Source organism: Pseudopipra pipra, chromosome 9 (genome assembly GCF_036250125.1).
Source record: "Pseudopipra pipra isolate bDixPip1 chromosome 9, bDixPip1.hap1, whole genome shotgun sequence".
Classification (NCBI taxonomy): domain Eukaryota; kingdom Metazoa; phylum Chordata; class Aves; order Passeriformes; family Pipridae; genus Pseudopipra; species Pseudopipra pipra.
In genome coordinates, this window is record NC_087557.1 from 23,353,601 (window position 1) to 23,380,104 (window position 26,504).

Consider the following 26,504-nt stretch of genomic DNA (forward strand, 5'->3'; position numbering starts at 1 on the left):
TTCTTCGCGCGCTGCTCCCAGTTCCTGAACGGGGTCGTATGTCCCCTCCTCTTCTTTCCTCTCCCCCATCCATGGTTTCCCTCACGCCTGGCAGCCGCCTCTGCGCCAATCGGAGCGCGCCGCGGCCATGCGCGTGCGCATTCTGGCGGCCGCCCTCGCTCGGAGCGGGCGGGCGGCGGCCGGGGGTCCCCGCGGGCGGGCGGGGGGCGGGCGCCCGGCTCGGGCCGTTGTGCGGCCGCTGTGGGGCAGCGGCACCGCCGCCGCCGCCATGCCCGGCAGGAACAAGGCGACGTGCGGCTACGGCAGCCCCGAGCTGGCCGTGGGACAGCAGCAGGCCGCGGAGGGCGGCCGCGACGCCGGGGGCCGCTCGCCTCACGGGGACGAGGAAGAGGAGCGCGGGGCGGGCGGCCCCGGCCACAACCTGGGCGACCCCGACATCGTCAAGTCCCCCAGTGACCCCAAGCAGTACCGGTGAGGGCGGCGGGGGAGGACGAGGCTCGGTGGGACGGGCCGGGGTCTGCCCCGTGTCCCGGGCACCGCTGGACTTGGGGCTGGTTCCGGTGCCGGGGGGAGATGGGGCCTGTCTGTTTAAAGGAGGCCGGGGGTTCGCGGGTGTGCTCCTGCTGGGGATGGGCGGTGCGGGAGCGGGGCTGGGGCTGGCACAGGCCGGGGGATCGGCTCCTGTGCGGGCGAGGGGGTTCGCCAGGCACAGCAACTCCCAATTAATTGTTGGTTCGCAGCCCCTCGCCGAAAGCGTTCAGCTGAAGTGCAGGATGCGGTTGAAGTATTTTCAGAGCAGATCCCGACTTTAAAACAGCCTCTAAAACTCTTCCTGTTTTAAATGAGCTTCCAAGTTTTAACACAGACATATCTGCGAGTTGAGGCACAGTGCCTTTAGGCTGCCGTTTTGCTTGTGTTTTTATTTGAATATATCCGAGTAATACCCCGGGAAGTGATGAAAAGGATCACCTTCCCTGAGCACAGCTCACAGCGTCCGTGGCCCAGACACAGCAAGGGACTGGGACGAGAACCAGCTGGGACTGAGCTCTTTGGATGCTGTAAGACAGTTTATTCTTGAAGGGACGCTTCATCTTCTGTTAGGCAGAAGATGATCCAGCCCTCGTTAGAATTGCCTTTTTTTTTTTTAAATCTTTGCTTTTCCTGATGTCTAATCTGTGCAGCCAGTGGAGAATCTGCTGCCTGAGCCTGGAACTGAGTTTTGGATCTGCAGTGACATTGGTTGGCAGTGAAATTCCCTGCTGGCTGCCTGAAGAGGACTATGCCCATTGGCTTAGGGAGAAACTTGCTCCCTCCCTTCTTGCCCTACTTCCTTGCTGCTTCCTCTGCCTGCCTCTCCTGATGGCATTCTTACTCTTGCTACTTTGTGGCAGGCTGTCTTCCTGCAAAACTAGCAGCTACAGATGCTGTCAGCTCAGGGAGCTTCTACCTTTGCTACCTGAAGCAGCACACTGGTGAATGAAGCTTGGGAAATCCATTGAAGGCTGTCACTACCCTTTTTGATGCTCAGGAACCTTCTCTGCACATAGACAATTGGAGAGTGTGTTTGCTTATAGGATAAGGGTGACATCAGCCTTAACTTAGTGAAAAATGTCATATTTTACCTTCTCAGATACAGTGATCACAAAAACCAAAAGAGCTCTGACAGAGATTGCAGGATGTATTTTCAGAAGTGAGTTTGTTGGGACAAAATAATTGTCATAATAAGAGTTAGGTTTGCTCATTAGAGCTGTAATTGGGTAGTTGTATTTACCAGAAATATATGTTTTATTTAAATTCATCTACATGTGGAATTTCATGGGCTTGTATTGCTTGTAATTTGGGAAATTACAACATTTCTCAGTGTTTACCATACACTGGTATGTATTTAAATCTTAACTTCTAAACAATTGTCATTAATATTAGAAAAATTGTTGTGTGAGAACAATCCTGTTTAAACTTACCCAGGATGTTTAAAGAGTACTTTTAAGAATTTGAATTTTATTTTATATTTAAGCCTTATTTGCATCAGTGCCCGTATAGTCCTTCAAAAAAGCAATTGGACTGTGCTTGCTTCTATTTCTACCTTATGTGATTGTATTTTTTTTACTGTGATTTGCATACTAATGGATACTTATGTATTGGTTACATTTGTCCTTTTCCATTGGACTGAAACATGGAAAAAGTAAAGAACACCTATGTCGGTGGTGCCTCTGATCAGTATGACCTAAACTGTTCTAGATTGTCCTGGAGTGAAATCTGAGAGCCTCCACCAGCAACTGGTTCAGTCCTGTCCTTGATGCTGGTGCTTTCTGTCCTGTGTGCAACACCCACGAGCCTCCAGATGAGTAATGTCAAATTAGGGTAATCTACTCCATGAGCTTAAAGGGGGTATGTGGAAAGGATCAACAAGAGCTACTGGATACACCTGGCTGAGCAGCTTTATGGCACACTGTTCCTCTGGGAGAATAGCCCCATTCTGTTCTCTGCTTTCTGTGACTGATCCCTGGGAGGCCAGTGTTCTCCATGGGAGAACCTGAGGCAGAGAGTTGTTGTGGAGGAGAAGGAGATGCTGATTGTGCTGGAAGATGCTGCAGCCTTAGCTTGTCACTGTCTGGGGCTCTGGCTCTGAGCTGCTCAGAGTGTACAGTGTATATTTTAGGCCGTTTTGTACATTCAGGAGTGTGACATATGGACATGATGGAAATGGTTAGCAGACAGGCTTTCAAAATGTATGGAAGATTAATTTTACTCCCAGACATTAGCGTGGACGTGCACTATCTGTGCCTCCTGCAGTTGGTCAGAGCACCTCTGCAGGTTACACGCGCTGTGTTGCAGTTTGAACGAGCCAGAGTGCACTGGTGCCTTGGATTGGAGCAGACTTGTCCTGCTCAGCAGTCCTGCAGCAAACTGGGTGTGTTCCTGCTGGCCTGGAGCAAACGCTGTCACTTCCCCTTGGAGACTGGTCATGATTCATGAACTTTACACAACTATTAAACATTTGTTCGTTACCTTTTTTGCGTAGACTCAGTAGTCCAAGAGCTGTAGTAGTCCACATTGCAAAGTTCTGATCTGATATTGACTCAGGCGCTGGACTAAATGACCTCAAAAGGCCCCTTTCAAAACAAACTAGTCCGTGATTCTGTGCTCTGGAACTCAGATTTTTCTGGGAGTGTGGGGTGTGACCATGGGTTTGTTTTATTCTAGTTGGATTTTTTTGTTTGTTTGTTTTGTTGGGTTTGGGGTTTTTGTTTTTGTTTGGGGTTTTTTTTGTTTGTTTTGGTTTGGGTTTGGTTTTTTTCTGGTTTGTTGCTTTGGGTTTTTTTTCTGGATTAGATACCGCTTGTCTATATCACACTAGTTCAGAGAATGGATGAAATATTTTCTGGATCCAGCATTCCTTCCTTTCTGCACCTCGTGTACTAGCCAGTGCAAGCTCCTGGGAGGGGTGCTCTGGCTAATTTGACCAGTTGTGACTATCTACTCCAGATCTGATGGGAAATGAATACTGCTGAGGGCTCTTGTAGTGCAGAGCATTGGTGCTTGCAGTCTCCAGTATGAAAAGCTGTAGATTGGTGCACAGTGGGCTTGTGGGGTTTTATTTACATATATATGCACACACATGTATGAAAAATTCTGTGTAAACGCACACACAGAAAACTCTTTATTGCTTCTTGATAGTAACCCAACCAACCCTCTGTGACTTGTTTTATGGAGCCTGCAGAGGAGCTCTGTCCTTTCTAACACATGCCTGCTACATCTGTGGACCCCATTTAATACAAACATTGATCAAATAAAATCAAATGGAGTCTCTGGGACCTACTTAGAGGCAAGGACTAAGATCTTCATTCTGTCATGTAATATTTGTTTCTGAGAGCCTGACAAGCATAACAGGCTATTGAAGTTTGGGTTTGCCTTTTCTGAGTACATGAAGTGAGTGCTAGTAGCTTAAAAGTTTCACAAAGGAAGAAGAAAAAGCCAAAATCAGTGTGTTTGACCTTATGGGGTGAAGGGCTTCTGCTGCTGCCCTGAACTACTGCTCATTCTTACAGCTGTTGAATAGCAGAAGAGTTTTTTATTTTCCTGCTGTAAAACTGCTCACAGTCTTAGCTACCTTTAGATTTTCATTAGGAAATCGCTCTCAGTTGAAGAGCACAGAACTGTTATAGGAAATGATGAAACTTTTGTGATTCTGAAAGTTCAGATTTAGGAGATGAACGTATTCATTGTAAATAATTATTCTTTCAGGTATATCAAACTGCAAAATGGCTTATGTGCACTTTTGATTTCGGATTTGAATTACTTGGACGGTGCCCCAACATCTTCAGAGGAGGAGGAGGAGGAAGAGGACAATGATGATGATGAGGATGAATCTGAAGAGGGAAGTGATGAATATGATGATTCCGGAGCTGAGATCGAAGATGGTAGAGAAGGTTTTGATGATGAGGACTGTGATGAGGGGGATGAGAGTGAGGACAGTAATGGAGATAATGAGGATTTCAATGGTTCTGATGACAGTGAATTAGAAGAGCTGGCTGAAAAGGAAGAGACAAGAAAGAGAGGCTGTTCAGAAAAGCAGGTATGTACTTTAAGCTGTAGGCTGAAAAAATATATAGTGAGCTTTCCTGAGGTCTGAAGCCTTGTGATTAGGCATTCAGACTAGACCTTTTTATTGTGCCTGTCCTGATTGATTCATCTTACACTTCTGTCATTTTCCTGAAATGTTCCTTGAAGTCACTTTTACTGAGAGTGTTGTATTTTCTCTAGTCTGCAGCAGCCCTCTGTGTTGCTGTTGGCAGCTTCTCTGATCCTGAAGATCTGCCTGGATTAGCACACTTCCTGGAACATAGTATGTATCTGCTCCTATTTCATCTTCCCCAGCTTCAGTGCTAAATGAGTGCTATGTAGCTCAGGATGTCTGTAATATTTAATATTATATATAATTTCCTATTTTGGCTATTTGAGAATTTATTTTCATGAGTGTGTGATTTTATAAAAATACTGACTTAGTATAGAACTCTTAATATGGGAGAAGGTGTCTCATACCCTTTGGCAAGCCACGCATTAGCTTGTACGAAGATTCTTTGTTATCTGTTAAAATTCAGAGGAACCATGTTATCCATGGCTTTATAAACCAGGCTGGAGCTACAGACCTTTATCTCCCTAGTCAAAGGTGATGAATTAGTAATATGGGCACACAAAGTTTCTGTCCAGATGTGTCACAAAATATTGTCCTTGCCTGACTGAGGCCAGGCACAGTTAGAGGCAAAGTACAGCATTTCCTGGGCACATCACACAGGCTGTTGGTATTTGGTAGTTACCCCCTGTGTGTGAGCTTTGGGTCAGTTGTAGGTAACACTGTGCTGAGGAGGGGTTGCCATAGCTGCAGTTAGGAATAACCAGTTAATGTCACGTGGTTAATGTTGCTGGTTTTTGTTGCAGTGGTTTTCATGGGCAGTTTGAAGTACCCAGATGAGAACGGGTTCGATGCGTTCCTGAAGAAACACGGGGGCGGTGACAACGCCTCGACCGACTGCGAGCGGACGGTCTTCCAGTTTGATGTGCAGAGGAAGTACTTCAAAGAAGCCCTGGACAGGTAACTTTATATAAATGGTGGTTAGGTGTTAATTAATGTTTGTATGTGCCTCAGGAGCTTGGGTGTAGTTTTGCAGTTCTTCATTTTGGGGTGACCGAGGCTGTTGGTGAGCTGCCATAGGTACCTGCACTACAGCAGTGATACAGAATATGTGGAAATACTGTTTCCCACAGGGTGTGTTGCTGTTTTTTGAGGTAATGCTGGTGTAGCCACTGTGGGATTATGTGGAATCCATGTGTAAGTCTTAAATGCATACAGCTTTTTGATTGTTTTGGCACCCTTAAACTGGTAGCATTGATGATAGAAAAAATGTTATGCAATGTGACCACTGATCAGAGGGGAAGTGCTCCCAGAATCGCAGTGACTCATCCTTTGAAATATCTGTCCTGATTAGAGTTACTATTTTTTCATATTCTGTTAGTTTGTTTCCAAGTGTGATCCCTCAGGATGGGTGGGATGGCAGCCTTTAAAGTAACAGTACAATGTGTGCCTCAAAAGGAGACATTTAACCCAAGCCAGGTTAATCGCTGCTGTATGTGTCTTTTGTCAGAAAGTGTTAAACTTGCTCTTCTGTGCTGTGGGATATCTTGGGACAGCAGAGCTCCACATGGTTTTCTTGGCATGGTTTCCTTCAGTGAGAGGAATTACTTATTCATGGGGGCACAACTGAGTGTTCTTGATGCTGTAAAATATCTCAGGAGGAGAGGAGACTCCACTGCAAATTTACTTTGATCAAAAAACATTCCTGTGATGACACCAAGAGCAAGTGTCTGCACATTTTACCAAGTATTATTTAAATTTACTATTTTATTATTTAAATGGGGTGAACATTCTTAGGGCGTAAAGACAGATAATCTGCACCCATTAGTGTCATATCATGCTGTATCCAACCAATTCAGTCCCACTTTATGGAGCCTGGAAGCCCTGCTCTTTGGTTTTTCATGGTATCACAAAACAGGCTTTTATCTTTCTCTAAGACAGTGCAGTCAAGAATTGCATCATTTGTAATACAAGCAACTTTAGAAACCAAAAGAGTAGATGTTGGGTTTAACTACTGGGGGTTTTGCCTTAGCCTAATGGACCCTGAAGAAAAGTATATTAATTTTTCTGTTCCGTAGGTGGGCACAGTTCTTCATTCACCCATTAATGATCAGGGATGCAATAGATCGAGAAGTGGAGGCTGTAGACAGTGGTAAGTAAGAGAATCTTTTCCTGTGTGTTTAGCCCATCTTCTTAAAACCTACTTTGTAACACTATTATTGGTTTCTGTGTTGGACTACCCTTCTGAGCAGTTCAGTCAAGTTCACCTGACTTGTCAGAGAGGTTAAACTCTTCAGCTGAAGTTCTGTGGATGTCAGTGGTTGTTAGAGGAGAAAGACTGAATGTAGTGGCATCACTGTGAGAGTTTGCCCTCTCATTTCTTGTATTAGAAATTAATAATTTGAAGTGGTTTGGCAGTAACTGGCAGGGCACTTACATGATCATTTGGATGCTCTGCAGTGAACAACATGCCTTTGGCTCCAGCATAATCCCAGTGCTCTCTCCGGTCATATATGGAGTTAATACAATAAGTTGAGGTGATTTTACTTATCTTTTATTCTAATGCTTGAATAACTACAAAATCGCTTCCCAGAAGGAAATTAAACAAGGCACAGAAGTGAGGAGAGTGTTGATTTCTTTATATGTGATGAATACTCCCAGATTGCCTATAGAACTTCACTGTTTTAGAAAAAAAGTGTTATTGGCAGATATACCAACTGGTTCAAATGTTTATTCCAAGTCATCATCTTCATCTGTCTTCTGGCAAGGAAAGATGGGCAGTTTGATCTTTAAATTTAGGCAAGTGTCAGTGTAAACAAGGACCTGCCTTTGAGTTAAGGTGTGGTTCTTCAACAGCTTAAGCCAATTTACACCTTCATGGTGCAAAACCTGTCCTTCCCTTGGACTGACAGGGGGAATGTGCTGCCCAGTGAATGGTGTCAGCTCCTGAACTGCCCGGGGGATAACCCAACCAGAAGAATTAGTGTTCAGCTCTGCTCTGCATGTTCCTTATTACCAGCAAAAACAGCAACAGGAAAATGCAGTTCAGGAGGGTGAATTCTTGATTTTGGCAGAGTCCCACATTTAGATTAGTGTAAACCGAACGTAAAACTGCATTTTTGGAAACGATCTTGCTCAGCTTTCAATTTCTTATTACCAGGCTAGAGGTTGTTCTGTGTGATGCATGGTAGTAGCAGGTTTGTAATTGTTCTCTGGCTCTTGCTGCAGGGCCTGATCTTGTATAATATTTCTGGCCTTTTGTCCCCATTGAATTTAACATATTGAGAGCATTCAGACAGGACAAGTTGGAGCTTTACATACACTTCCTTCTTATCCTTTTCTTTCTTCTCAGCAATGAACTACATTTTTCCTCTTATTACTGCTAGCAAGTCCTGTTTTCAGCCTATTTCACTATTTCATCATACATTAAAACAAATTCCAGGCTGCATGCATCTCTGTGGTGTATCTCCTTGACAGTTTGGCTGGGATTTTTACTTTGTTTTGGGGGAACATGACCTCAAATGTTGATGCATGTCACTGCAAATTCTTTAAATTAATAGAGTATCAACTAGCAAGGCCCTCTGATGCAAACAGAAAAGAGATGTTATTTGGGAGTCTTGCCAGGCCTGGACATCCTATGAAGAAATTTTTTTGGGGTAAGTCCTCTATTTATGTTATAAAGTGGTGAAAATAGTTAAACTTTTAACCACTTAAAACTTTGAGTGGTTAGATGCACTAACATGAACTATCTTATCACAGCAAACACTAGCCTTGCTCAGATGTATTAGAGCAATTATTCATTTTACAGTGAAATGGTTGGAAATAAAAGCAGCTGTCTCCTTTCTAAGATAGTTTTCATTCTGATACTGCTTTTTGCTGATGTTAAAGCTGGGTTGCCCGAGGTGTGTAATCATGTAGCTTTCTGTTAACATAAAGGTGGTGCTCTCTGAGTCATCTCTGTCTGGCTTAGACTTGATTTTTTACTATTAAAATTTTCTGGAAAGATAAATTATTTCTGGATATGTGTCTAAGGAGGCTTTACAGAATAAGTAATTCACTGTTGAACTTGCAGAAGTTACACCTTAACAGCCATGTCAGGGGAGCAGAAGGGAAATGTGTTCTTCCTCTCTGGGACAATACAGTCCCAGCTCCCTCACCCTCATGCTGTGTAAATTGCTGTGTGATGGGTATTAGAGTTGGCCAGCTTTGAAATGTAGATAATTTTTATAAATTTCCATAGTGACATACACTGAACATCATATTTCCCCCTCTTTTTCCCTCTGCTGTTCTGCAAGTTCCATTGTTGAGGGAATAGCTGGCAACACACATTGGGTGATCTGATAATGCAAGAGGACTCTGTCTTTCCTTGCCATAGAAATACCAACTGGCTTTACAGTAAGAACTAGAAATTGGAAGGTATCAAATTTCAATTAACATTCTTTTAACTCCAGATTTCTACTAGGTATTTTTAATGTGCTTTACCATGAATCAGGGAGGAAAATAAGTTCTTGATATGTCTGGTCTTGGATAACTAACTGCCTGCCTTTTAATGTTTCCAGGTAATGCAGATACACTCAAACATGAGCCCAAAATGAATAATATTGATACCTACACCAGACTGAGGGAATTCTGGCAGCGCCACTACTCTGCTCACTACATGACTTTAGTTGTCCAGTCTAAAGGTAACATCAGTTGCTCCTTAAAAAACAGCCCCATTGCTGCTGTTGTAGTGCTTTTGGAACCAGTTCAGCTGTAGCCCAGACCATTCTAGTGGATTGTCCAGTCCTGCAGAGGGTATTTATATGCAGATTTTAGCCTGATTTCCAAATGAAACAAGTCTTGAGCAATTGTGCTTTGTTATTGTCATCCTGCCAGTTCTTGAGAGTCCTTTAACTGAAGGTCTTGAATAGTTCCACATTAACACAGAAGGTAAAATCTCAAAGATAGCATTTCAGAAATAATCTTGTAGCAATGAAGAGTCAGATCAGTTAAATTAATTAATGCTACTGATTTCTCTGCCATCAACAGTAAACCTCCACAGTAAGTGGTGAGAGACTGAAACTCTGTCTTCCAGTTGTCTTGTTTCTCTAGGAGGGATAGAGATTCTCATTTTTTTCCCACACAGACTGAAAAATTCTGTGCAAATGGATTTGAGTTTCATTTCAGCAAAGAGCTTCAGACCTGTGTTTTTTTTCTGCTGAGAGTAGAAGAATTTCTTAGAAGTTATTCAAGTTAGGTTTGTTCTTAGGGAGGGGTTTTGTTGAATGCTAAAACTGATTGCAATTCCCATCTGTAAAATGGAGATGGTAATAATAGAGGTAGGATTTCTTTTCTTCTCCTTTGCTTTTTATTTTCTGTCTAGACAGTAAACTACTTAAGGCATTGATGAATAATCATTAAACTGGTGATGGACTGCAGTGTTTCTTCTGGTAGTTGGGAGGAAAATGGTGGTAACTGATAACCAGTCAGGTCAACTTTGTGGTTTTGTCTCTGTTAAAACAAACTGTGAATCCTCCCCATATCTCATCCAGCCTTTTTTATTGCTGTTGACCATATGCAGCATCACTTTGGGAATTCAGAATGCTTGCTTAAACCAGCAATTTCCAAGTTTTTATTTTAAAACTTAAACTTCTGGTTATTGACTCAGTTCTTCTAAAAAAAGAGGATGGGGAGAAGAAAACCTTAGCACTGCAGGACTGCATTTGAGTGGGAAAACTGCTGTGTATAATCTGGAGAGTGGTTGAAGGAGTTGCAAGTATTGGTGATTTTGTAGATCCCTAAGACAGTAATTCCTCTTCACTGTCACTCCAGACACTACTGAACTTTAAATCCCAGTTGTATCAGCCTGGGATTTCAGCATTATATACAAACCCAAAGCTATGACCACAGATACCTTGAATATTAAGAATTGGCTCAAACCAACAGCTTTGAAGTTTATAATTTAGAACTTTGCAATTTTCAAATACACTGACTTGCAGCCTCTTTAAAATAACTGAACTGGTGAGATAAGATAATTTGTCTTAGATCTTCAGGAAATTGCATTTCTGTCTTTGTTTCTCTCCTTTTTAGAAACACTGGATACGTTGGAAAAGTGGGTGACAGAAATCTTCTCTGAGATCCCAAATAAGTAAGATTCTTTTGATGCATAAAGACATTACAGATGATAAAATTATCTGTTCTTAAAATGGCATTAGAAAAAATCCCTTACTGGAGAAACTAAGAAAATGACTATTTGTTAATTAACATTCTTATCTGGGGAAAAAAAAAAGGCAACTTTGTAAATTAAAGACCAGAGTTAATTGTGCCAGGAAGACTTTGTTTCTGCTTTAACAACTATTTAGGCTGTGAGCTATATGGTGGTAACTTGAAGCAGTGTTTGCTTAATATGTGCTGATACCTTGATTTTGTGATAAGACATTCAAACCTAGATTATCATTTTACATTGCTTATCTTTGCTTTGTGTCAAAAATAATTAGAAGCAAAATTAATTAACACCATATCTGGAATTTCAGTGTCATCCTTAGAGTGGCAATGGGTTAGAAGTTAATCTTCTTTTTTAATCGTTCACTGCAATGTGCTGTCTAAAAGAGAGAGTTCTGGAAAAGCTTTGCTAACTAGAAAAGCATTTGATTTCCCCTTCCATTTCCTGCTTTTGCAAGGTGTTTGTTTCTGTGGTGCCTGGAAATGCACTTATGAAAGCCTAATACCACACAGAGACACATTTGTCTCTCCTGACCACCCTTGTCCTCATTCCTCCTTCCCTACAAGACAATCCATCAGGGTTCTTTGAATCCAGGATGAACTTAGGAAGTTGTTTACTGTACTTGGCTTTCCAAAAGGAAGTTTTTTGCTGGTGCTGCCTTGCACAGAAGGAAAGGGAGGTGTTGATGTGGTACCCAAATCTCGTTACTGACTCTGCTGTGTGGGCAGTACAGGTGAGGCCAGGTTGCCTCCACTGCTGGGTGGATCCTGGGCTGCACCCTTGGTTAAGGGCCATTTTCAGGCTCTCTGGTGTGGTGCTTATGTCTTTGAATATCTCAGTGCAGGCTTTAATCCCTGCCAGTAACATCACACTTCCATTTTGCTTTTAAGTGGTTTACCCAAACCCAGCTTTGGCCACCTGACTCAGCCTTTCGACACCCCAGAATTTCACAAGCTTTACAGAGGTAAGTTGGAATAGATTTAAATGTTCTGAATACTTGACTTCAGATTTTCTCTGCGTGATCCAGATACTTTGTATAATAATTCTATGTGGATTTGAATAACTTTTAACTATTCTTTCTGCATTATGTAAAATTTCTTATCTCTGTCTGCTCGTGTGTATTTATATTCAATCTGTTTATTTGTGTTCAGTTGTTCCAATCAGGAAAGTTCATTCATTGACCATCACTTGGGCACTTCCCCCACAAGAACAGTATTACAGGTATGCTGGTGCTGCATTTTACTTCTACTGTGTTTATGCTGTGAATAATTTATTGCCTTTCCCAACAAACCAAAGAATCACATTTACTTGTGTGACAGAGTACTTTGGTTCAGCTAGGCAGGCATTTTAAAAATGAATTAAACCAATGCAGATATGGTTCCTTTAATAGAGTGGAATTTGTACATGGCTGATTTTAACATCATTCCTCACTGACTCAGATCAGTCATTATGTTCTGAACTCCCACATTTTTAGCTTATCATCCTAATGCTGCCTTGCATCCTAATGCAAAACTTGCCATGAAGAGAGAGACAGTGAATATTTTAGTCATTAGCCTGGTGATTTGAATTCATTCTGGGAAATGTGTTACCTCCTGGCATCTAATCTCCTGCAAACTTTCTTTTAGGGTGAAACCTCTTCATTATATTTCCTGGCTGGTGGGACATGAAGGCAAAGGCAGTGTTCTTTCTTTCCTTAGGAAAAAGTATGTATTTTTAAAGCATGGTTATTAAATGCTTTGCTGTCATTAAAATATAGATAAACTCTATTTTGAGTGTATGTATATGTATTTTCTATAGATATAAAAGCAGCCTTTTTGTATCAGTGTTTTGTTAGTGGTATTCTGTGAGTTGACAAGTAAAAAATGCATGGATTTTTTGTCTGTGATCCATGGATCAGCAGTATCTGTGACTGGTCTTTGAGATCTCCAAAAGGTAGCTTAGCTTTTTTACTGTTTTTCTTAAATTCTGTATCCTGAGATTCACATCTTTGTGTTGGAAGATCCTTGTGTAAAGTGTAGATGGATTGAAAACCACTGAAGTAAAGCTATGATACTCTAGTTGTAACTAAGCTCAAATAAAGCTGAAATGATTAATTAGTAAGTACCTATAACTCTTCCATAGATTTTGGGCTCTTGCATTATATGGAGGAAATGGAGAGACAGGATTTGAACAGAACTCCACTTACTCCATCTTCAGCATTTCTGTGACCTTGACTGATGAAGGTTACAAGCACTTCTATGAGGTATGTTTTACTGCAACCTGATTTTTTTACCATTTTCCTAATGTCTGGGAAAATGACCCTGTTCCTTTCTGTCTGCAGGTGGCCCATGTTGTATTTCAGTACGTGAAGATGCTGCAGAAGAGGGGGCCAGATAAAAGGCAAGTGTTTGCCACTACCTCGGATATTTGTGACATTGTCCTTCTCCATTAGTCTGCTATTTGTAGTGTTTGCACTTTTTCTACAGTTACTAGAGCATAAACATCAGTAGTAAAGCTTGTCCTTGGGGAAAATATGTCAATTTTAAAGTTTTAAAAAGGAATTTTCTAAATGTTTATGCTTATCTCTTGGTACTTTTAGTTTGACTTATTGTGATCTGATTTCTGATGTTAGTAAGCTGAAACTAGCTGAACTGCACCAGGTTGGGTGCAGTTTTGTGTTTATTTTTTAAATGTGTTGAGGCACATCTGTGAAAGTCAGGACTGTGGTGTTCTGATGTCAACCTTTATGTTAATTTGGTATCAGATTTTGACTCTTTGTAGTCAGAAAACAGCCAGTTGAGAAAGGCCATTTTGGATGAAAGGAAATTACATTTAATACTGGCTTCTATGTCTTGTACCTGAATGAATCGCTGAACTCACCTTTAATGCCTTTCCTAGAAGATTGCTTTTTTCTGATTCTTAATAAATGTTGTGGAACAATGGAGAAAATTCACTCTTATTCTCTTCTTCCTCCTTTGCAGAGTATGGGAAGAAATACAGAAGATTGAAGCTAATGAATTTCACTACCAGGAACAGGTATTTATCCAGTTTTGTGTTGATGTAGGTAAACCATGAAAAGGATCTTGTTTTCATTTTGGAACACATTTTCAAAGTTCTGTTCAACCAGAAATAAATTGTGCACTTAATGAGGCTGCATTTTGCTGAAAGAATATGTATTGTAGGCAGAGAAGTATTGTGGCTTTTTCCCTAACAGAATTAAGTGTTGCTATTTCATTCCCTACCTGCTAGGTAGGCTCTCTCTCAGTTTTAGTCATTAGGCCCTTGTGTGTGAAGTTCTATGCCCATTATTAATGCTCTGCAAATTGTTTGGGGCTTTTCAATATTTTTTCCTAATTTCACTTTCTTATGCTGTAATTTTAAAGAAGAGAACACAGTTTGGATAATTTGAGAAGCCTCACTTCATTGACTTCAGTCACTCCAGTACTTGTCAATAACTATTAGAAACCATGGAATGCATTGAGTTCAACAGGAAAGTAAGAGCAGTCCTAAAGAATAATGGTCCCAGAGACATGACTTTGGGATAAGCAGTGCCCCAGGAGAGGTTTAATGTTTCCTGAGGTGTACAGCGTCTTAAGAAATTCCTGGTCATTTTTTCCACTGTTGTTTATAAGACACAGATATGTCAAACTCCCCTCTTTTCAGGCAGATTATGGTCTGTATCTGACCCATTGTCTTTACAGTGTGATGCTGGCTGGTGCAAAAATCCCAAAAGCACTGAGCAAGAAGCTGAGCAGCCTAGTCCTCTAGGCAGCCTTACACTCTTAAAAAGCAATGTGTATTCCATGTCCAAATAGGAGAACCTCTTCTTCCTCTCACTGTGCATCACGGCAGAGAAGGTGGGACAGGAGCAGAATCAGAGATACTTGTGCAGCAGCAGCATTTCCTTGCCTTGCACTTTCCAGGTTCCAGATCACTTTACATCTTGAATTGCAGGACTGTGCTTGTGTTCCCTGGAGGCAAGGAGTGCATTCTGCTGGGTCTTTAACCTAGTATATCCCATGACTGTAAACTGCATAATCAAGGTTTTTCCTACCAAGATGATTTGTCTAATTCTGAAAGGAGACGGAGCATTAGATAAGGTTATGAAATTCATTTAATTCAATAACTGAAACTAAATGCCATAACAAGCACAGCATCCAACTCATGCTCAACATCCCTGACTAGTCAAGCTCTTCTCAGAACAGAAAATTGATATTTTGGTTTTCTAATTATGTGACAAATAGCTTTATTTATTTGCTTACAGACAGATCCTGTTGACTATGTGGAAAGCCTTTGTGAGAACATGCAGTTGTTTCAGAAGGAGGATTTTCTGACAGGAGACCAGCTCTTGTTTGAATACAAGCCTGAGGTAAATATGCTTTGAACTCTGATTATATGTTTTGATGTAAGGAAAATATGGGGCATATTGTATAATAGAGGCATGTGTATAGGCATTTGTAATTAAGCATAATGCAGGCACGGGTTGTGTATTAATTGAAACACTTTTTGTATTCAGAAAGCAAATCTCCTGTTTGGTAAGCTTGTTATGTTCTTATTCTTCCTGCGTTTGTACTGGGAAGTCTTTTCTGGGTCAGGCAGAGCCAGAGTTGCATTTGAGCTGCAATATTGTCTTGAACTTGCAGATCATTGCTGCTGCCCTGGAGCAGCTCAGCCCTGAGAGAGCCAACCTGGTTTTGTTGTCTGCTGCCAATGAAGGCCAGTGTCACCTCAAAGAGAAGTGGTTTGGAACACAGTACAGTGTGGAAGGTAAAACAGCAGCAGAAACTCAGGCAGTGCCTGATTCATGCAGTAGAGACAGTAAAAGGGTGACACACAACATACAAGTGAATGGAAGCAGGGAATTGAATCCTCAGTGCTTTACTGAGCCCACCATTAGTCAAATATTCTGTGCCACTCAATAATTGTTCTTTGTTTGGTGGCAGTTGATTCCCACTCCCTAGTCTGCAGTTGTTTTTGGAGGCAGAAGTCCCAGTGAGCCCTCCAAGCCCTCCACTTGGCTGCCACTCTGGTCCTGAACAGGGGAAAGAACCCCAACAAAGAAGCACAGGGTGTGGTGGTAGCTGGGTTACTAATGCAGGCAGGCTTCATTTGCTTTTTAATAGGACTGTTTCGGTCCTGCTCCAGAAGATCCTGTAGGAATGGATTTAGAAGGAGTCACGATGAGCCAGGTGACATTAAGAAACTCCCATCGTACTGCAAATCTTCACAGAGACAGCAAAGAGATGAGATGACTGGCTTAGGAAATAGGATAGCATTGCCTGCTTGTTGAACTGAATGCATTTCTTGTTTTTAACAGATATTGACAAGTACTGGAGTGATTTATGGGCCAGTGACTTTGAGTTAAATCAGGATTTACACCTTCCAGAAGAAAATAAATACATAGGTAAGGCACCTGAGCATGAATGAGCTCTTCCCTAATAATTTGAGAATTTGCTGTGGTTTAGAAACAATCTTAATTTCCATCTGAACATCAACCCGGTTTTCCAAATTAAAAGCCCACGATCACTCTGTTCACATGGATTTCATTTCATATTCTTTTGTTTATAAGCTTGAGAACTGAATTTTTCTAAGGTATAAACTTACAGATGATGTATCCATAACAGCAGGCCTTGAGAGTTAACAAAGAGCTCCAGATACCTTAGAAGAGCAGTTTTATTTACTAAGTCCTGCTGGTTTTGAAAGCATCTAAATACCAATCTGGCTTTGTTGCCAAAACCAAGTGAAATGAAATCCAGAACTTGTGTCCTGGATGGAATGAAGTATCACCACTCCTGCACTGCTTCTGAGCCTCTATTCTGGTGTGGAACTGAAAAATAGGTGTTCCTTGGGTCCAGGAAAGCATTATCACAAATGATTTAGAAAACTGGAGGGGAAAAGGGTATTTTTTGATATATAAGGCTTTGGTGCATTTTTGGTTGTGTGTGAAACCCACTAACCCACTTTGGTTTGGTTTTTCTTTTTGTTAGCCACCGACTTTGCTTTGAAAGTTGCTGACTGCCCTGAGACAGAATATCCAGTCAAAACACTCAGCACACAACAAGGCTGTCTCTGGTACAGAAAGGATGATAAATTCAAAATCCCAAAAGGTAAATGCCTGAGGGCTTTCTGAATAGCAAGTCCCTGTTTTTACCAGCTGGAATTTATTTGAAGGCAAATCACCATTTAAACTAAGTGCTTGCTGTCAGCTCTTCCACGGTCCTTTTGATATGTTTATTAGCTACAATAAAAGAGAAGCAGGTAAAGTACCTGCAACAGAGGAACCCTGCTGATACCTCTGGTTGAAAAGTGGAATCGCTGAGATACACTGGCTGTGAACAGGATTGGGCAGACAAAATATGATGCTGAGACAAGGGCTTGAGAAGGAAAGAACACATGAAAATAAATATAATAGAAAAATATAGCCTGGATCTGAGACAAATGTGGAAAATATATTGCTGCTTTCAAGCATAATGTCACAATTTTTAGTGTCTCTTAGACAGAAGGTTTATGGAGTTTTTCTGTTTATATTGGTCATGCTATGTGAGTTAGTATTCTGCAAAGCACAGCTTTTTTTTTTCTAATATTTGGTATTTTTAAGGGAAGATTTTTGGAATGAGAAAGAGAAGATGTTTAATGATGACAATATTCAAGAAAAAAAATTCTTACAACTCAATGACCATTTTTGTTAGACTCAAATACATTTGGCTTTAGAAAGCTGTCACTTTTTATTACACAATTGCTCATTTAAGTTTCTTTTTCCACCCCAGGTTATGTTCGATTCCATCTGATCTCTCCATTGATACAGCAATCTGCAGAGAAGTGAGGATTATATTATTTATGCTTATCTTGCAGAGTAACTAAATTACCATACCTAGTGAAAAACCATGAAGAGACATTAATTTTAAGCAGGAATAGAATAAGGTGTCCTTTTCTCATGTTCTTACACTTTCCTTGTGGTTTTATCTGCAGTTTGGTGAGGGTGGTTCTGCAGCAGGTCCTATCTGTAGCAAACAGATGTGTAGGAGTTCAATGGTGTGTTGTTCCCCAGGGCGTGTTTGGGAAAAAATAATGTAACAGTAGCAGTGCAAGTACCAGAACAAAGTGTTTAGAGAAGGAGCTGGTCCTGAAAGAAGCAGTCCACAGTCTTGTCCTGAACCAGCAGCCTGGGAGCCTGTAGGAGGGGCTGTTGGCAGCACTGGAAACCAGCTGTGGGTCAGGCAGACCTTGGCTGCAGCTCTGTGTGTGCTGCACTTCGCTGGTCTCAGCCTGCCATTGCCATTTGGAACCAATTTCATAGTGCGTTTGTCATAAGCCTGCCAAGACCTGCACAACTCATGTTTTGGGAAAGCCTTTATAAATCTGTTTTCTTGGGGCTTTGTTAGTTTGAACTTCAAATTGGAATCCGGGCACTAGCAAAAACCTGGGAGCAGGGACTGCATTTTCCATGTTGTGTAGCCTGATTTGCTCTGGATTATTATTATTATTATTATTATTATTATTATCTTGAGAGATAAAAAAATCATCTCATTACTCAAGTCTTCAGCATAACTGAAGACTACCCCCCCATTCCTTTACACAAAGTACAATAATTTCATTTTCTGTGATTATTCAATGTTTTCAGCATTGGCACATTGCAATGTGCGTTCCTACCTTGGAGAAATCTTAAATCTTTTGAAGCTGGAATCTTATACATTACAAGGAACAGTTGAATGTCCAAATAATTTTTAAATAGTGTCATGTGCTTTCTGGACAAAGGGAAACCTGCCTTTTGTTTCTGGGTTTGTTTAAAACATCTTTTTGAATCTCATTTTACTCAAGTATCCATACTGTGTGTACCATCAAAGTCATTGGGCTTGACTTTTATCTTTATTCCATCCTTTATTTCTTTCTTATTAACTCTCTGCCCTCTTCTCCCTCCAGCATAGTTTTGTTTGATACATTTGTGAACATCCTTTCCCACAACCTTGGAGAACCAGCCTATGAAGCAGACGTAGCTCAGTTGGAATACAAGCTGGTGGCTGGAGAGTATGGCTTAGTCATCCGGGTGAAAGGCTTCAATCACAAACTACCTGTAAGTTCTCATCTTCTCAATACTTTTATGCCTTTTATGCTTTCTGCTTTTTAGTGTGTGTGCATTTTCTCTGAGCAGCTGGAGCTTTCAACGCTTAGATGGGGTATTTTAAATGGCAAAACTTGTGTCTCTGTTAAGGGTAATGCAGCAAATGTGCTGCTTTTTCTTGTGCTTACATGTATAAATTCACTTACACAAGCTCAAATTACTGATCTTTGGCTGACTTAAGAGAAATCTTCCTTTATTTTAATGACTGTATCTTCATTAACACATTTAACAGCTTTTCTTATGAAAAGAGCTTTGAGTCTTCCATGTGCACAGAGAGTGTTAGAGCCTCTCCATCTATAAGCTGTGGTTGGTTGCTGTCTGAGAAGGGCGTCTGAAAACAGGTTTTGTTTGCAGTTTGACTTTGGAGATCCGGCTTCTGGACATACTCATTTAGGGTGCAGATTTTCTTTGTTGGCTTGCTAAGAGGATTGGGGAATCCCTGTTCCCATTCCCTAAATGCTGGCCATGTAAGACGTGGGAGGACTTAGTGGTTGAGAGGAGACAACCACCAATGTTCATTGCAAGAGCTTTACTGGAGCTTTAATAAGACTGTCAGTGGTCTGTCACACCTTTTAATGTGAGGTTTAACAGAAAAAAACAAATAGGCAAACAGCAGGGACTGAATATTCTCTTTTTTAATCCTGAACGTGTCTCTGTTGTGATGTCGCTGTGCTAGTCAGCTGTCAAAGGAAAAACTGGAATATTGAATACAGAAATGTTGGAGTTCCAGGCTATGTTTGTTCCAATAGAATGTGGAAACTACTATTGATTTGGGATATTGAGCTTATTCACTGCGTAAAAATGCTGTCCTTCTGAAACTGACTGTCATTTGGGATAGAACTGTTGAGTGAAGAACATCTGGCAGAATTGAGGAATGTGCTTTAGTAACACTGGATGTCTCTTATGTTGACCAAATAGGGATGATTTTATATTATTATGCAGGATAAAGTTGAAATTGCTTCTTAAAAAAAAACCCAACAAAAACCCTCAACTTAAAATTTTTCTTTTACAGCTTCTATTTCAGCTCATCATTGATTACCTGTCTGACTTCAGCTTTACTCCAGCAGTTTTTGAAATGATAACAGAGCAGCTGAAGAAAACATACTTCAACATCCTCATCAAACCTGAGACTCTGGCCAAGTGAGTTCTGGGAGAGGGCAGACAGTAGCTGTACAGCAAGTTTGAGATTGAACTGAAGAGCTCAGGGATCCCTGCTCTGTGCTCACAGGGTCTTGTTCCAGGGTTTCCTTGTAGCTCCAGGAGTATATCAGACGTGGGGTCAGGTTGGACACCCAGGGAGCTGCTCTTCTGAAGTGACCTGGAACCAGCAGTGGGTGCTGAGGGAGGGCACAGCCATCCCATGGGCTCCTGGGGACCCTCTCCCTGTCTCCAGTACAACCCTCAGTCAGAAATGGGATCTCTGGCATCGAACAGCTCTTGACGTCCCGTGGTTCTGTTTTCCTTCCTGCCCTGCAGGGACGTGCGTCTCCTGATCCTGGAGCACGGCCGGTGGTCCATGATCGACAAGTACCAGACACTGATGAACGGCCTCTCCATCGAGTCCCTCTCCAACTTTGTCAGGGCTTTCAAGTCCCAGCTCTTCGTGGAGGGTCTTGTACAAGGGAACTTCACGAGCAGAGTAAGCACAGCCCTGGCAGCTGCTGTGCGCTCACTGGTGCTTAAAATGTGCTGTAACACACTCACCTCACCCCCCAGCTGGTTGCTGCTTCTCTACTGGCAGTCTGGAGTCTTTTAGGGCCAGGGCAGTTTCTCCTCTAGCACTTCAGGAGTGCTCGTATGGATGGGCCAATGGGCAGTCCATAGTTGTCAGCTTGAACAGAAGTTTCCAGGAATTTGGATTTAAATTGTGTAGAGGGAAAAATATAGTAGATATACGCCTGTAATCTGTTTCTCCTGTTGCCACCATTTTTTATGTTGTTTGGTGTATGGATATATTTGATATTGAGAAATTTCCACAGTGGTGTCCCAGGGAGAGGCTTCCCTCAAAGTGCATTTATCCTGGAAATTGGATTGTGCCTGTACAGTTTGGTCGAACCTCACAGGTCAGTCTTGACCTGAAGTATTCACTGAAGGCTTCTACCCTGGGATTAGGGCACACATAAGCCTGTCAGGCTTTATAAAGCAGGGTGGAATGAGGCTTAGCTCCCTGTATCCAGTGTCACTGTGTGCCAGTGTGTGGCATGGGAGAGAAACCCACAAATACAATTTGTGCCAGGAAGCTTGTCCCAGCTGGTGGTGTTTGTCCTTGATCTGTTTAAAGTCTCCTAAAGAAAATGTGCTCTTTGGGAGTTCAGATACCTGTATTGTTTCCTTCTCAGAGCTCCAGGTTCATGCACAGGAGAGGGTTTATCCCCTCCTATGTCCACCCTTTGCTGTTGGGATGGCTGGTGCTATTTCTTTGGCTTGTGCCTTCTCCTTTGGCAAAGTTACAGTGCAAAAAGCAGGGTGGAGACTCTTTGCAGTGTGGTACAGAGGAGTCTGGAGGGATTTGGGACAAGGCAAGGGGACAGGGATGGAGGTGGCACAACAGAGCTCAGCTGGTCTTTGCTTGGGGGTCACTCTCTGAAGTGCAGCACTGTGGTGTGAGGTTGTGAACTGGGGTAATAATTCTCTCCTAAATAAAATTTATGTTTTTGTTTTCTCCCCTAGGAAGCAAAGGATTTTCTGAATTATGTTGTTCAGTGAGTATCTCGACTCTTGAATTGCTTATTATATGGAAACTATAATCAAGGTAAGAGTCTTTTCCGGAGGATGGAGTGATGCAGAAACTTCCTTCTTCCCTCCAGTATTTCTGGGAGGTGATTGTTAACCACAGCAGTTTAAGCAGACATAGTTCTGCTTTGGGGAAGGGGAAGATAAGGTCAGACCAAGTGTGGAAGTATCTGGGTGTTATGTTGGTTTTGGCCAAGACACGAGTGGGTGTTTTGACACTTTGCTGTTTGTGCTCCTTCAGAAAACTCCAGTTCGCTCCCCTGGCCCATCCCTGCCCTGTTCAGTTCCGGGTGGTGGATTTGCCAAATACCCACCTGCTGTGTAAGGTGAAAACCCTCAACAAAGGTGATGCCAACTCTGAGGTGACAGTCTATTACCAGGTAAGGTGTGCTTGGGGTGTGCTGGCCTGTTCCCTCTGGCAGCTGCGGGCAGGAATGTTACAGAGGGGACACAGACACCTCATGTCAGCACAGGCTCCTTCCACTGTGGCCAAACCCCAGTGGGCTCTCACAGTGTGTGGGGTTCCCTGAAACCAGCACCTTCCCCTCCCAGGCTGTGCCAGTGCCCATAGCTGGGTTAGTGCCATGGTCCTGGTGTCCCCACCTCTATCTCATGATCTCTTCTCCACTCTCCTGAGACCCCTGGGGAAAACCAGAACTTCCCATTTGTCCCTGCTGTGAATTGTCACTCAGTGCTGCAGTTCAGGCTGAGGTGTGTGGCACAGCTGTCACCTTGACCTGAACTGTGGCATTTAAATCCATGAAATCACCCTAAATTCTTCATTCTCTTTCTAGTCAGGTGCCAGGAACCTGAGGGAATACACCCTTATGGAGCTGCTTGTGGTAAGTCAGTGTTTGTGTCTCCTAACTCTTCCCTGAAAACAGTGCTTGGAGCCAAGGCCATGGGGCTAAATGGTCCCAAGGGGACAGTGTGTACCTATTGCTGCCTCTGACTGAGCTCTGTTTGGGTTGGGGTCCCCAAACTGTGCAGTGATGGGACTGTTCTCTGAGCTACCACCCCACCGTGCTGAGCCCTCTCAGTTCAGTGGTTGTGGCTGCACAGGCAGCACTTGCTGTGCTCCGGGTTCCGTGTGGAGCCCACAAGGGGCTTCAGGGGAGCATCACTTCTGTGTAACACTTTGTGCTGTTCCAGATGCACATGGAGGAGCCTTGCTTTGACTTCCTGAGGACCAAGCAGACCCTCGGGTGAGTTCACTGGGGAGGAATCCTCCTGCACTCCTGCTTTTGCTGTTCCCTGGTATTTTATTTTTACTCTGGAAATCCTTCCTGCACAGTGGCTAATTCCTGAATTATTGTAGTGGAAACAGCAACATACCTCAAAACCGAGAGCATCCATCAATACAAGCTGCAAGCCAAGTTGCTTTTGGTTCCTGTAAGAATTGCATCTATTACCAGTGGGTTAATTTGGAATTATTCAGCGTAAAGTTGTTCCTTCCACTTCCACAATCAGCTTCTCCTTCCCCAGGGCTGTTTTCACAGTGGCTCTGTGGTGCAGAGCAGCCTCCCTGGAGGCACCCTACTACCTCAGGAAACTGGAACAGGCTTTTCACAGCTATAGGTCTGTCACTCTGCTTGAATTAAATTTGCAGGGACACAAATACTCTGCCAAGCTTAAAAGGATTTCCTAAAGATGAGCAAACACTGAGATGCAGTAATGCAGAACATTTAGATTTGAGATTTTTCTGTCAAAAGTACCAACATAATTTTAACTTGTAGCTTGTCATGTAAATGAAAAGTTAATTGTGCTTGTGGAATAACTTTATCGTTTCATCCTTTCTTTTAAGCTACCACGTGTACCCCACCTGCAGGAACACTTCTGGGATCCTTGGCTTCTCTGTCACAGTAGCAACCCAGGCAACTAAATACAAGTAAGTGCTCTGTGGTGAATGTTCATCACTCCCAGCCCTGGGAGTCACACCTGAGCACCTGCTCTCATTTCAGAGTTGGCCTGTTTCGGGCCAGAGAGGGTTTTCTTAATTCTGTGAGGGGAGTTAGGTCAGAGCCCAAAGGGAATGTGAGAAGGGACACTGCTGACAGTTACAAAATCCTGACTCAAAACCAACACCTGAATAAAGCAATAGCCTTAAGGTTCTGAAAACTGCAGCAGTCCCAAGTTGAATAGGGAAAAGTAATCCCAAGACTCAGTAAAATATCCCACTGCCCTTTGGAAGCCATCCTGCCAGGAGAGCTCAAATCCTGTAAATCCTGCCTAGCTGTTCTTGTGGCTCACTTTCAGCAGACACAGCACTATTATGGTTTTGTTGAAAGCTGGGGTGAATTACAGGTATTTGACCTGCCAGAGGTGAAGGGTTATTTGAAAGGTATGCAACTTGTGAAAAATAATGCTGTGTCAGTGAAAGTTTAATTAGCAGAGAGGACTGCTGCCTCTAATTCCATTACTGAGATCTGTGTCATCAGGGAAGGTTTTAATGTGTCAGAGACCTCGGGATCCATCACATTGTTTTTCTTTCTTTTAGTCCTAATCCAATGCACCATAAGTGTGTGCAGGCTCAGGACTGCAGCTGGGGATACCACAGCATCAGGGTAGTGGCTCCTCTGGCTGCCTGGTTACCTGAAGCCCCTGTTTGAATAATACTTAATACAGAAAAAAAAATCAGAACACTGGCTTTTTTCCCTGATACTGGGGAAAACTGAACACCGGGTTTTCTCAGCTGTGAGCTTCTCAGGAGACAAGAGAACCTGTCCCAAACTTTCCCTTACTGTCAGGGGGCTGTTCTGCTACTTTACACCCCAAGATTGTTTTGTTGGTTTTGGCTTTTTGTTTGTTGGGTTTTTTTTTTCCCTTCCTAATTTAATTATTTAACTCTCTTTTAGTTCTGAATTGGTTGACAGGAAAATAGAGGAGTTTCTTTCTTGCTTTGAAGAGAAAATCAAGGATTTAACCGAAGAGGCTTTTAACACCCAGGTAAAATTTCATCTTGAAAAGCTCTTCTTTGAACTGCAAAATTCAGTTACAACTATCTGGCAATTTTCTGAGGTTTTCTGGACTTGTACATCATGCCTCTTTCTCTGTTCTGTAGTGATCCCTAAACATTCATTCTCTGGCCATTTACATTCAAGTTTGAAACTACTGAACTACCTTGTTAATGTAATTTGGCTTTTCTTCCAACTGCAGTGAATGTGATGGTAAACGAAGACAGTTTTAAAACCCTTTGAAACTAACTGTTTGGTCTTTTTCCAATGTAGGTTACAGCTTTGATAAAACTGAAGGAATGTGAAGATTCCCACCTTGGAGAAGAAGTGGACAGGAACTGGAATGAAGTGGTGACCCAGCAGTACCTGTTTGACAGGCTGGCCCGTGAGGTGGGTGGCTGTGGTTGTGTTAAGTGATGCCAAATGGAACACAAAAAGCAGGTTGTTTTTTGCAGCAGTTTCCAATGCAAAGCATAAATTGGATTTATGCTACTGTGACATACTGATTCTAAACCTGCATGTTATTTTAAAAAGGTTCTTTTATCCAATAGGATAGAGTTCATAGAGAAACCATTTTTATGTTTAAAATTACTTAACTCACCAGTGTGCTACTAAAACCTCATTCCTGTGGGTTTCAGATTGAAGCTCTCAAGTCTGTTACACAATCAGACCTGGTCAGCTGGTTCCAAGCTCACAGAAGCAACCAGAGGAAAGTGCTCAGTGTACACGTGAGTGTTTGTCAGCTCTGTGCTGCCAACTTCTGGAAGGCCAAACTGTGACAATTTCAGAGTAAGGGTGTGGGAGGGAAGATCTGTAATATAATTTTTACTATGGTGGTTATCCACATTTTCTACACTTCCAATTATCTGAATTGCATTTCAGTGTCTGAATTTAATTTGAACATTGAATGAGATTCAAATTTTTCTTTTGGTTACTTTTTTCCAGGTGATTGGATATGGAAAACATGAAGGGGACTCAGAGGTTACAGCTGTCTCAGGACAGAATTCTTCATCTGGTGAAATACCTCATCTTACTTTATTGCCCCCCTCTTCTTTGATGAGTGACGTTACTTCCATCAAGGACATCAAAGCCTACACATCAACTCTGAATGTTCTCCCTTACCATAAAATATTAAAATAAAACTGACATCGTGCCCTGCACTGCTGTGTAATACAGGTGCTTTCTGCAACTTAAAACATTACAAACCTGTTTTTATTAAACCAGGGCTGTAGTGGTAGCTGGGATGAAGATGCCCATTCAGAAACTTTCCTCAAGTAAGTTTCCAGCCAACCTCTCTCATCAATCTCCCACGTTCACTAAGAATAGGCCCCGACTTCCACACGGATCCACTTTCTCCTCTCCAGCTGTCCGGAGCTGTGGGCTGTGCCTTTGTGTTCAGACTGGCTGGTGCATCATCCCTGCAGTGCTGCAGCAGTGACAGCTCCTCAGGAAAGAATCCACCCAGGAAAGTGGGTGGGAGGGGAAGAAAAGCCTCAGGCTTCCATCTCACACTGCTTTTTTAGTTTTTCTGTATGTCCAACATAGACAACATTGAGATAAAATCAAATAAAAACTAGATGTAACTGTGGAGAGAACAGTGGTTTGATTGCTACATGTAGCTACTTACTCAACCACTATTAACTGCAAGCAAAAGCACAGCAGTGCAGAGGTTCCTGAAGTGCTGGCAAGGCTGGATGTACAGTCCAGAATAATTCTCCTGTGGATGCTGCAAATTGTGCTCCTTTTGCTTGTTCATTAACTACTTTAAGAAGTAGGTTTAGCTGTAAGAATTATTTCAGTGGGGAAAAAAATATAATACATTTCACATAAATCAATTTATCATGACTCAACTGAAAAACAGTCTTGCTGCAAAGGTTTATTATG

The 26,504-nt window shown here is 42.3% G+C and overlaps 1 protein-coding gene across 1 annotated transcript; it reads left to right on the forward strand.

The window, feature by feature from the left end:
- Positions 1 to 112: 112 nt before the first annotated feature.
- NRDC (nardilysin convertase) lies at positions 113 to 25,780 on the forward strand. The gene is made up of 31 exons (XM_064665238.1): positions 113 to 471; positions 4,246 to 4,576; positions 4,765 to 4,846; positions 5,440 to 5,593; positions 6,712 to 6,785; positions 8,194 to 8,289; positions 9,193 to 9,315; positions 10,703 to 10,760; positions 11,726 to 11,799; positions 11,987 to 12,056; positions 12,461 to 12,538; positions 12,957 to 13,077; positions 13,156 to 13,214; positions 13,796 to 13,850; positions 15,079 to 15,183; positions 15,458 to 15,581; positions 16,132 to 16,218; positions 16,802 to 16,921; positions 17,582 to 17,633; positions 18,735 to 18,885; positions 19,946 to 20,073; positions 20,410 to 20,572; positions 21,604 to 21,635; positions 21,908 to 22,046; positions 22,461 to 22,508; positions 22,819 to 22,871; positions 23,471 to 23,554; positions 24,522 to 24,612; positions 24,894 to 25,010; positions 25,259 to 25,348; positions 25,566 to 25,780. Exons 1-31 carry the CDS (start codon positions 128 to 130, stop codon positions 25,758 to 25,760), a joined length of 3,498 nt encoding a protein of 1,165 aa, XP_064521308.1. The 5' UTR covers positions 113 to 127; the 3' UTR covers positions 25,761 to 25,780.
- The last annotated feature ends 724 nt before the right edge of the window (positions 25,781 to 26,504 follow it).